Below are 12,030 nucleotides of genomic sequence, written 5' to 3'. Positions count from 1 at the left end.
TCAAGATTACTTTGACTACTCTTGACCCTTTGTATTTCCATATACAGTTTACAATCAGCCTCTGAGTTTCCACCAAAAAGGAAAAACCTATTGGAATTTTGACTGGGTGTCTTTGAATTATAGATCAATTTAGGGAGAATTATCATCTTTATAATATTAGTCTTCCAAACCGTGAACATGGTATATCCCTCTCTCTATCTAGAACTTTAATTTCTCTCAATGTTTTATAGTTTTCTGTAAAGAGGTCATGCCCGTCTTTTATTAGTTATTCCTTGGTATTTGATGCTTTTGAGTCCTAGTAGTAAAGAGTATTCTAAATTTTTAATATTACATTTTCTGATTGTGACTGTAATGTAGAATGATACAGTTTCCTTTTTTCCTCCCTTCTGGTATATTGAGCTTGTTCCCAGGGACCTTGCTAAATTTCACTTATCTGTAGTTTCTTTAGGACTTTCTACATTGCAGAATCATTTGTCTACAAATGGTGAGAGTTGTATTTCTTCTTTTCCTGTCCTTTTTCCTGGTTGCCTCATTACACTGGCTGGGACCCCCAATACAATGTTGAATACAATAATAGAATGCTTGGATTTGTTTTAGTTTTTCTTGATTTTATGGAAAGCATTCAGTATTTAATGATTAGGTATTATGTTTGCTGAAGTTTTTCTGTAGGTAACTTTTATCAGATTAAGGAAGTTCCTTTCTGTTGCTAGTTTCCTAGAATAAATCAAACTTGGCAAGATACAATATCCTTTTTATATATTGCTGGATTTGATTTCCTATTGGTTAAGATGTTTGCATCTGTATTCATGAAAGAGATTGCCCTATAATTTTCCTTTCTTATAATGTACTTGTTGGGGTTTTGCCATCAAGGTTATATTGACCTCATAAAGTATTTCCTCTTTTTCTGTTTTCTGAAAAAAGTTAGTGTGATGTTGACAGATTGGGTTTTTTTTTTTTCCCTTCCCTATATAGTCACAGATAATCACGCACTTTTGTCATGGGGTCTTTTTCTACTTTGTATTTTTAGCCTCCCACAGAACCTTTTATCCTGGATTGCATTTAGTGCATGCTCAGTTTGTTAAATACATAAGCATGTCGTTTCATTTTTGGTTCCAGTGTTTTAATTATATTTCTTTTATCACTGCCATCAAAGTAGATCAGGTCCTCATCATGTCTGGGGTCCTGTGGTGACACTGTTGACATCTCTTTTTCCCTGGCTGTCTACTTGAGGCCATCCTTCCACTACCACCAACTAATCTTTTTCAATCACTCCTTTTATTACTGTTTTAAATTTAATTTTAGTTTTCATCAAAGTAATACATGTAAACATTTATGAAAATCAAATGGTTCTACTTGGCTTATGAAAAATAAGTCTACTGCTCTTCTTCTTCCTACTCTCATTTCCCACTCTCAGAGGCATCCACTTTCAGTTATTTTAAAATAACTTGCTTTAAACTGTTATTTCTTGACCTTTCAATTTTAGACATCTCAAGTTGACTTCCTTTGTTGGAAGATAAAGATTTTGCTGTCTTAAACCATATATCCCCAAAATACCCATATGAAGTCTCCTCCCATCCTCCCAGCATAGTGATACCATAATTTTTAAGTTCGTTCTTAATTATTTGTTATTTATGGCTATGTAGGTATTACCATCAGCTACATTTCCTTCTATGGATTTTTTTCTCCCTGAAGTTAATCTTGTCTAATGTAAATATTACAAATATTATTTCAATACATAGAGATGCATCAAGCTAGCCATCTTCTTTGTTTTTAATTGAAATCATACCTCCTGAATTTCTTGGTCATCTTGCTCCAGTCTGGATTTGCTTGCTTTCTAGGCCAACTTCCTTTCAACGTTATCATCCTGGGAATGCACCTGCCAGTCTCCTTGGTGCCGAACCTCCTGTTTTTCGGATTCCATTACTCTGGTTAATTCCTTTTTCTTGATAGAACACATCCTCTATTAGCTTCTTGAAAAGGGTCTCATAGAAGGTTAAAATTCTTGATCTTATATGTCTGAATGTTTCTTTTCCTTACACTTGGGTGATAATTTGGATGTGTATGGAATTCATGTTTCATAACTATTTTCTCTCGGCATTTTGAAGACAGAACTCCATTATCTTCAAGCATCTCGCGTCATTGGGATGTTTGATGTCATTGTGATTCCTGGCTTTTTATGTGTGATCCTTTATTTTCCCCTCCAGAAGCTTTTAACATCTTCTCTTTTTCCCCAGTGTTCTAGAATGTGATGATGATATGCCTTTGTGTGATCCCCTCCCCCTTACCTCTTTGTTTCTTTCATTGAACTGAAATTTATTAGGTGAGTCTTTTCTATCTGGAAACTTACACCTTGAGTTCTGGAAAGCTTTTCTATGTTATTTCTTTGATGATTTATTTTCTATATTCTCATTCTGTGACTTTTATTCAGATGTTGGACCTTCTTAATTATAACTGTATTTTTCTCTCCTATTATCAATCTCTTTGTCTTTTTGTTCTGCTTTCTGGGAGAATTTTTCAAATTTATCTTCCAACCTTCTTGTTTTGTTTTTTTTTAATTTTCAAGTATCATGTTTTTAATTTCCAAAGGCTCTTTTGTGTTCTCTGAATGCCTTACCCCCAACCTGTTCTTTAGTTTTTTTCTTCTGCTTTTTATTGTCTTCTTCTCCAAGTTCCCTTGTTATGTTTGTCTTTGGCTTTGAATTTAAAAGTAGAAATTTTCTTTAAGTATCTGGTGATCCTTAGTTGTGTGTTTATATTTAATAGGCACTAAAAATGCTGATTTTCACATTGCTGCTGCTTGTGAAGTGGTAAGATTCTTAGGTACACTTGGCTGTTTTCTAATGGAACTCCTAAGTGACACTATCTGAAGTTCTTTTCTCTGTATACCTGTTTTCTCAGGTTTTTTGTTTGATTATTGTTGGTGGTGGTGGTTTGTTTTTCCTAAGGGAAGTCTTCCAGTCTTCTGTAGTAAGATAAAAGCTGGCTACCAGTATTTTTGGAGTCTACTGGGAGAAGGCTGTTGGGGAGAGTCTCAGCAATCAGAAAGTAGAATTTTAAGTAATTGCGCTGTACAATCCTGGGTATGGTGCTACCTCTTTGTCTTTGCCGGGTACGTTAAAGTCTGATTCAACCTCTTTAGAAAGTGTATCTTCAACTGTCTGCTAGAGGAAAGGAGGAGATCCAGGAGCTGCATGACTTCTTGTACTTATGTTCAGTCAGTACTCTTCTTTCAGCCCCACCCACATAACTCCTCCCTTTGCTCCATCCCAAAATACCTGGTGCTTCCAGTTCCTGAGCTAATTGGTTTTGTTGTTGGCTTCATTGACTGCAGGGATTTAGCTTTCTCTGGGCTACTGTGTTATCTCTGGTCTTTCTGTTCTCTAACTTCTAAATTTTATATCGCTTTTCTGCTCTTAGGTCTTCTTTGTCCTTATTGGTTTATACCTTAATTTTTATTATTTATTTATTTTTGCTGAGGAAGATTAGCCCTGAGCTAACATCTGTGCCGATCTTCCTCTATTTTGTATGTGAGTTGCCAACACAGCCTGGCTGACGAGTGGTGGTTGCTCTGCACCCAGGATCTGAACCTGCAAGCCTGGGCCACCAAACCAGTGCGTGCCGAACTTAGCCACTATACTATGAGGGCGGCCCCTATACCTGAAGTTTTTACTGCCATTTTAGTAGATTTTTAGGAGAGAGCGTAAGTAAACTCATTTGAACTCACCGTGGATCTGAATGTTGACTTAGGCAATGCCTTTTTATCTGAAATATGTCCCCACTTTTTTCTGTTTATTAAAACTTAGCTTTATGCCTGCCTCTTGGAACTTCCCTGATATTTCCAGAGTATAAGCTAATATCTTTCTTTGATTGAACTCATCACTTAGGAACCATAAAAATGTTCCATGGATATTTGAAGGACTATTATGAGGAAGAGGGAAGGAATAAATATATTTTTTCTTTTTGGGTAAAGGAGAAGCTATAGGGTTGGAGAGTGGGGCACAGATTTCAGCCCGATTCTGAAAGAACTTTCTCACATTTCAACAATAGAATAGGTTGCCCCTTCAGAGTCTGGATGGTTCTATGTCTGGGATGTTGTGGAAGGAATTCTTTGAGGTGAGGCTTGAACCAGGTAACCTCTGAGTCAGTCATTTTTTCTGTGTTCTGAATGGCCAGGGAGGGTTAGGGTGGAGTTGTCCTTCACAGGTGCCTTAGGTGTACTTAGCGAGTTGGGGAGGCCAAGAATATAGAGCCCTGGGCTCACCACCACTGCTTCATCTAGAGGAGTACCATTTTTATATGTTTTATATGTTAGAGCTTTTCATAAAATTTAATTTGAAAAGCAGACTCTGTTTTAAAAAAACACGTTTGAAAACTTCTCTGAATTCTTTTCTGTCTTTCTGTGAACTAGAGTTTTTACTATGTATTGGGCATTCATTTGCTTTTGATTGCACTTGAATGTCTAGTCTATTATCTATTTTCTGGTGTGTATGTATCTTTTCTTCTCAGAATGATTTTTTAAGTTTTAAAGTGGAGAGCTTACCATATTTTCTTTTGCAGTAAATCTAACCGGTATTCAGTAGATAGTTGTTGAATGTATGACTTGACCCACATGAGTCATTTCTGTTTAATGTTCTCCTTTCCAAGGTGCCAACCGGATAGTGTTAGAAGACTCTAATATCTTGCAGCCTGTGGGACTGACTGTGTTTGAAAACTGGCTATATTGGATTGATAAGCAGCAGCAAATGATTGAAAAAATTGACATGACAGGTCGAGAGGGTAGAACAAAAGTCCAGGCTCGAATTGCCCAGCTTAGTGACATTCATGCAGTGAAGGAGCTGAACCTTCAAGAATATAGTAAGTGCTGATGGTGTGCTGCTCATTGCAGGATTCATGTTTGTTCTCAGAAATTAGGATAAAATTAAAGTGTTCTTTTCTGTCTTCTTACCTGTTAGTTTGAAGATTTTCATGCACTTTTAGTATTTCGATTTTCTTTTCAACTGTTCATGTGTTTAAAGTCTTATATCAAACTCAGCTGGGAGCTTTTTCAAATCAGATCTCTTTCCCCATAAAACAGGAGTGGTGGAAACGAATGGTCTTGTTCATTTTCAAAAATGTTTCCCAGGAATGACAAAGACTCTGCTTGTCATACCTTCCCTCCCTCTCCTTCAGCCCCTTTAAGAATACTGGTGTAAAGCATATATTTCTTTTGCTCTTTGTATACCTTTATAGTTTGAACAAAAGCAAAAATTATATTTATATAGTGGTAAATATAGTTAGTATGGAATAAGCTTATTCTTAAGCAAAAGCGAAACAGACTAAATTTAGTGTGTAAACTTAGAGAAGACTGTGCTTAATAAGTGCTTGTTTTTTACACTCTTGGATAAATTTTTCAATTCTCAGCTTAGAAAAGTAGCCATAATCATTTTTTTAATCTTATTGAACACTTCTGAAAATGGCTAATCATCTTTCCCTAGTTTCTTGTTAATATGTGTCTGTAATCAGAAGTGCCCTCATAGCAGTCACTACTGTAGGACTTACATGATTGTACAGGAATGCTCATGTTAAATGGAGGACTGAAGAGAGAACTATTGGAACTCCTTAACTTCTCAGTACAGTGCTTTCAAATCAAGTTGGAGTGTGAAAGAATTGAGTAATGAGAGCACCATTGCTTGTTCCAGTACTCATTATGTTGTCACTGTTCATGAACTTAGAAGTTAAGTTAGAGAGGTATTTGAGAATTAGAAAGTTAGAATTGGGGCCAGCCCCGTGGCATAGCTGGTAAGGTCGCACGCTCCCTGCTTCGGCGGCCTGGGGTTCGCTGGCCTGGATCCCAGGTGTGGACCTACGCACCACTTATAAAGGCATGCTGTGGCAGGCGTCCCACATATAAAGTAGAGGAAGATGAGCACAGATGTTAGTTCAGGGCTAATCTTCCTCAAAAAAAGGAGGGGGAAATAAAGTTAGAATTGTTGTTGTTCTATGTTATGACATGTAACTCATGCTGAACATTTAATAGAAATAAGGTAGTAATGACTCAATACCTAAGTTATTTATTCAGTTGCTGTATGAATATTTTATTACAGAAAATCTCCACGGACATTTTCAGAATTTCACGGGGGATACCTTTATTGTAATTCAACATTTAAATATGGCTTTATATTTGGAACAATATTTTTTTAAATTTCTAATAACATTAAAGAGAATGAGGTTTTCGATTATCAAAAGTGTCATGGAATTAAAAGATTGAGAAATACTACTATATAGGTTGTATATTCTGATGTAATGACTGATGTCTGTTTGGGACAGCTATGTAGTATGACACACCTGCTGACTCTGCTGACTCCCTCAATTTCATTAACACGCTAAAGCAGTTCTGATGTGTTTTTGAGACGAGAGTCAGAGAGTAAATGGATGGCTACATTAGATGTTGGTGTTCAGTGATGACAAATGTCAAGTTGCTTTTTTAACACAAGCTAAGTAGAAAATTCCAAGCAATGATTTCATTAAATACATCTTGTGAGACAGACTTTGAAAAGTTGTGTGACAGTGTATTTGTTTAATTTAACCCCAGTCTGAGGAAATTAAACATTTGTAACATTGCAAGTTATATTTTGCAAATGACTGAGCAAATAATTTTGATTGTTTCTGAGTAATTGAGTTCCATGTGAACTTAAGTTTTTTTCCTTCTATTACTCTTTAATTTTCAGTGGATTCCTCATTCAAATGTACTTTTTGAGTAAAATCATCTCATCTTTAAGAAAGGTAGAATTTCTGAGTTAAAATCTTTAGAAGAGTTTTTGTATTTTAAGTAGAAAAATATCCAGGTCTCAGCATTCTACCAAGCAAGTTTTTTTGTTTCAATAATCATCTTTTCTTATTCGCAAAAATTAGCATGAGCTCTACCATTAACCTTGCTTAAAATACTTGAAAAATATTTTATATGTAAATATGTAAAGACAGTGGTTAGATACAGGTGTTTTGTGTTTTTAAGTTGTCCCCATTTTCTTATAGATTGTATAGAGATGGAGTGAGGAATTATTTTGTATACAAAAACAATCCAAAGTGATTTTACATTTGGTTTTCTTCGTAATTTTACATTTGGTTTTCTTGGTAATTGATTTTGACTAGGCTGTCCTTCCTTCCTTCCATCCCTTCTTCCTTCCTCCTTCCCTCCCATCTCCCTCCCTCCCTTTCTTTTCTTTTTGTTTTTTTGGCAGGACAGCACCCTTGTGCTCAGGATAACGGTGGCTGTTCACATATTTGTCTTGTAAAAGGAGATGGTACGACAAGGTGCTCTTGCCCCATGCACTTGGTTCTGCTTCAAGATGAGCTATCATGTGGAGGTAAATATGTTATTATTTTCTTGTGCAGGTCTAAATGCCAATTAACATGTTCCATATTTTAGTCTAGCATTCTATGATTTGGCAGTGAAATTGCTCTTTTTCCTAATTTGATTCATCATTTATATTCTGTTCATCTGCACTATACTAGGCTTTTGGGTTATTCTAACAATGAATCCATCATGGCAAGTGATAGGTGTAACTTAATTCCGGAACTAAGGATAAAGTGCCCTTATTGGGGGAAACTCATCTGGTGAGGAGTATTTCCTAATGATAAAGTTGCTTTCTCCACCCCAGAGGGTAACAAGATGAATTAATTTTGCCTCCTATAATCTCTATCCACTGAATTCTAGATTCTGTCAGTTTATGTATCCTTCTTGGGAATATATCCAGTGAAAAGAATATTCTTTTGTTCATATCCTTCAGTAGTTCCCTATTGTTTTTCTTATTTATCTTGGGGAAAAAAATTGTTTATATCACTGGGTGGTAACAATGTTGTAGTGAAACTAGTTCAGTCACTCAATGAGAGCATAACAAATTGGTACATTCCTTTGTTAAGCATAGTATGGTAGCATCAAACACGATAATAATATTTATTCCCTTAGCTCGGAAATCCTCCTCTTGGGGATAATTCTAAGTCAATTCAACCGAAGGAAAAAGACTGTTCTCTACAGTGGGAGAAGTTTAAAAAACAGTCTTATTTCTAATGATAAGAAAACTATTAAGTAAAATAACTAAGTTTATACAGCTATTAAGCATCATGATCATAAGCTGATGTAAAAATGTAGCCAAAATTTGGCTCAAGTGGAAAAAAATTATTAAAATGGTGTTTCCTGCTGTGATGACAGGTACGTAAAAAGCGTATTTCTGTGGACAAAGATTGAAAGAGCATATACACTCAAAATATAAAAATTGTTGATAAGATGGTATTATAAGAATATTTTATTCTTCTAACTTTCCTTTATGTTTTTAAAAATAAATGACATGTATTGAGTAGCAGCTGTGAGGCACTGTGCTTGGACTGGAGGTGGTTTGAAGATCTTTGAGAAAGAGCATACAATTTAGTAAGCAAGATCAGATATGTACAGAGTAAAAGTTAAGCTCTGGGACCTGAAGTATCCCCTCAAAAATGGCAAGCACACAACAGTGTGGATGTACTTAATGCCACTGAGCTGTACACTTTCAAATGGGTGAAGTGGTAAACTTTAAGTATATTTTACCACTAAAAAAATAGCAAGTATTTCCATATCAGGGTGCTGTATTGTTACTCTAAAAAGGCAAATCCTAGAAGAATTTACCCTTATGTAATGATAACGTAGATAAAACTGAAGCAAGGATATCACCTTCCATTTAGAAAATGTTTAAAAGACCTTTGATTTTTTTCTTCACTTTTACTGATTATTTTATAATGTATGCATTAAATGAATAGTGTGTTTTAACAAATGAATACGACTGTTACCAACACTCAAATCAAGATATACAGTGTTGTCATTAAAAAAAGTACCTTTCTGTCCATTAGTAGCCAGTTCTCCTCTTGCAGAAGTAACCACCATAGCCCCATAGTTTAGCTTTGCCTGTTCTTGTGCTTTATGTAAGGAATTGTGATGTATGTACTCTTTTTATGTCTAGATTCTATTGCTTAATATATTTTTGAGATTCAGCTGTATAGTGGAGTGTATCAGTAGTTATTTTCTTCTTATTGCTGAGTAGTGTTTCATTGTATAAATATGCCACAATTTATTATTTATCTCTTGAGGGACGTTTTAATTGTTTTCAATTTTTTTGTTATTAAGAATAAAACCGCAGTGAATATTTGTGTACAGGATTTTTTGTGTGATTGATTTTACAGTGGCGACAAATGAAATACAAAATCTAAATTCCTCTGCCTGACCTTCAAGATGTGTTTTCATTTGAGCCTGTCTTACTATCCATCTCATTTTGTATTTCTTCCCAGCTTGCTCACTGTATTTTTGTTTGGCTGTTTAGAATTTGATGCTGACTGTGGCATGTTCTGTTTCGTTTTTCCTTGCTGGGTTTCCTCGTGGTATTTCAGGGATGTATTTCTCTTCTTGCATGCCCATCCTAAATCTTACTCACTTTTCAAGGTGCAGCTAGTCTCCTCGTGATCTGTGAAACCTTTGCCAGCTGTTGTTGTTCTCTTTCTCGAAGTTGTAGCGCTTGTTACCACAGTTTGCATGACATGCACTTCAGACTAATGTAATCGTTTGTTTCATATTCATTAGTCGCTTCCTGTCCCCAACCGAATTAAAAGCTCTTTAAAGACATGGACCATATTTTATCTATTTTTATTCTGTCCGTGATCTACTGTAGTGCTGAATACGTAATATGCTCAAGTTCCCTCTGTAAATAATCCCTCAAATTCCCAGTATAAAATACTCACCTGTAATCTGCAATAGTCTCTGTTTTAAAGATAAAAGTTTTCTGATCCATAGTTAGATAATAAAGTTGTATTCTTTAGACAATTTACTAACAGAAACGTTTTTAAAGTAAGTCAGAGAGCCTGTGATGTCATGGTAAAGGCAGTGGGCTAAAAATAAAGAGACTGCCTTTCTAGTCTTATCTTTTTTTAATCAGCCCTTATTATGGGAAGCTCTGTGACTTTGGGCAGTCACTTAGCCTCTCTGAGCCTCAGTTTTCTCATTTACAAAACAAAGAAATTGGGATTAAATGGCAATTCTCAAACTGTTTGGTCTCAGCATATTTTTATATTTTAAAAAATTGTTGAGGATCCCAAAGAGCTTTTGTTTGCATAGGTTATATTTATCTATATTTACTGTAGTAAAATTTAAAATCAAGAACCTTAAAAAAATTTATTGAAAATAACAGTAATGAACCGTTACATGTTCTCAAATGAAATCTGTTAAGAAAATGAACTATATTTTTAAAGAAAAATAATTTTAGTGAGAAATGTGACATTATTTTTACATTTTTGCAAACCCTTAAGGTTGGGTTGGATTCTCATGTCTACTTTTGCATTCAATCTGTTGTAATATGTAGTTTTGGTTGAAATAGATGAAGAAATTTGACCTCATACAGATATGTAGTTGGAAAACAGAGCACTATAATAATAACCTTTTAATAACTATGGATATTCATCTTGAATTCTACACCAAATCTTGATAAGTCTTAGTTTTCTATAGGTTTAGTTGCAGTGTGGAATTTGAACCATTATCAGTTAACTTTTCACAGTCTCTTATATTAAAATCCTTTGATCTATTTTGTGCTCTGAATGGATATTTTATTCATGCACAGTTTTGTATCCTTACATCTTGGTCATTTGGAAATATTAGCATTCCATCAGAAATCCCCAGATCTTCAGATTTTGATGCATTTTGTTATGCAATATCAAAAAAATCACATTTTAATATCAACACCTCTCTCATCAGAATCTGTCAAGCTTATAGTATTAGACACAGGTTTCCCAAAATTAGAATTTCTGATTGAAAGCTCCCGTGTTATAATTTGCCATTGTTTTCCTTGAAGTAACAGACTCACTTGTTCTTTGGGTTTTTTTAAGCTTTCTTCCAAATACCCAAGTGTAAATGACTGTAGTTTATTTGGCAGTTGTTCTTTCAAATAAAAGTGGATTCCATTTTAGGATGAGTTTACAACTCAGAGCTTTTCCTTGAGAAACCGTCATACTTAGGTACGCAACATGAGCTTTGTGCATACTTCTCATTTTGTCAAACAGAATGTGGAAGAGACGTGTACTCAAAGAGTTGGTTTTAATATAATTAATATATTTACTAATTCATCAAGAACATTCTTAAATGAAACTAGTGCTTTCTTTTTTTATTTTTTACTGTGAGTGTGTGGCTATGTAGAATGCAGTGACTACTAGTACAATTTGATGCCGTTGCCTTGTGTCTGCTAAAATGCCAAGAGTTTTACCCACCATTCCTTTTGTAGCATTAGTGCAAATGTAGTGAGAAAGGCAAGTGACATCTTAGTATTATTATAAAATAGTTTTGACCTTGTAGATCCTCTGAAAGAGGTCTCAGGGACCCCCAGGGGTTTGAGGGACACTCTTTGAGAAACTCAGAGATAGAAAAGTTATGAATTCTAGGGTAACTTTAAAATATTTGGAGGTTGATGATTATAGTGATTATTCCTAGGTTATGTGTGAGATTCTAATGGGTTGCAAATACAGTAATCTTGCTTGAAAACTTCTGCTATTATAATGTTTTGCAAGTTAGTGAATCTAAATGAAGTAGTGTAAAAATTTTATTACTTCTCTGATTAGATGAGATAGTTTGCAAATTTTATCTACTATAAAGTGTTTTATATATGATAATTATTGAACTGCACTCAGGTGTAAATGTTTGTACCTCTGTGTGACTATTACTGTGTTTTTGTCACTCCCCTCCCCTTGTTCATTTGAAGAACCCCCAACGTGTTCTCCTCAGCAGTTTACTTGTTTCACGGGAGAAATTGACTGTATCCCTGTGGCTTGGAGGTGCGATGGGTTTACTGAATGTGAAGACCACAGTGATGAGCTCAACTGTCCTGTATGCTCAGAGTCCCAGTTCCAGTGTGCCAGTGGGCAGTGTATTGATGGTGCCCTCCGATGCAATGGAGATGCAAACTGTCAGGATAAATCAGATGAGAAGAACTGTGAAGGTATCCACATTCTTAGGGCCTGGATATGTAATCTTTTTTCCATTAAGTT

The 12,030-nt window shown here is 35.2% G+C and overlaps 1 protein-coding gene and 1 long non-coding RNA gene across 6 annotated transcripts in view; one reads left to right on the top strand and one right to left on the bottom strand.

The window, feature by feature from the left end:
- Positions 1–2,406, bottom strand: part of LOC139083347 (uncharacterized) — a 40,355-nt gene extending 37,949 nt beyond the window's left edge. The window contains exon 1 of the long non-coding RNA XR_011539987.1: positions 1,787–2,406. This is a non-coding gene — a long non-coding RNA (uncharacterized lncRNA). The remainder of the gene's footprint in view (positions 1–1,786) is intronic.
- The window catches only part of LRP6 (LDL receptor related protein 6), a 169,113-nt gene that overhangs the window by 141,598 nt on the left and 15,485 nt on the right, over positions 1–12,030 (top strand). For all 5 annotated transcript variants that reach the window (XM_070619118.1, XM_070619121.1, XM_070619117.1 and 2 more), the window contains 3 exons: positions 4,645–4,854; positions 7,218–7,343; positions 11,745–11,981. In XM_070619118.1, the coding sequence (XP_070475219.1) occupies positions 4,645–4,854; positions 7,218–7,343; positions 11,745–11,981 (573 nt within the window). The remainder of the gene's footprint in view (positions 1–4,644; positions 4,855–7,217; positions 7,344–11,744; positions 11,982–12,030) is intronic.

Source organism: Equus przewalskii, chromosome 5 (genome assembly GCF_037783145.1).
Source record: "Equus przewalskii isolate Varuska chromosome 5, EquPr2, whole genome shotgun sequence".
In the NCBI taxonomy this organism is placed as follows: Eukaryota; Metazoa; Chordata; class Mammalia; order Perissodactyla; family Equidae; genus Equus; species Equus przewalskii.
The sequence above is the reverse complement of the archived record's forward strand: the minus strand, read 5'-3'. Positions and strand labels throughout refer to the sequence as shown.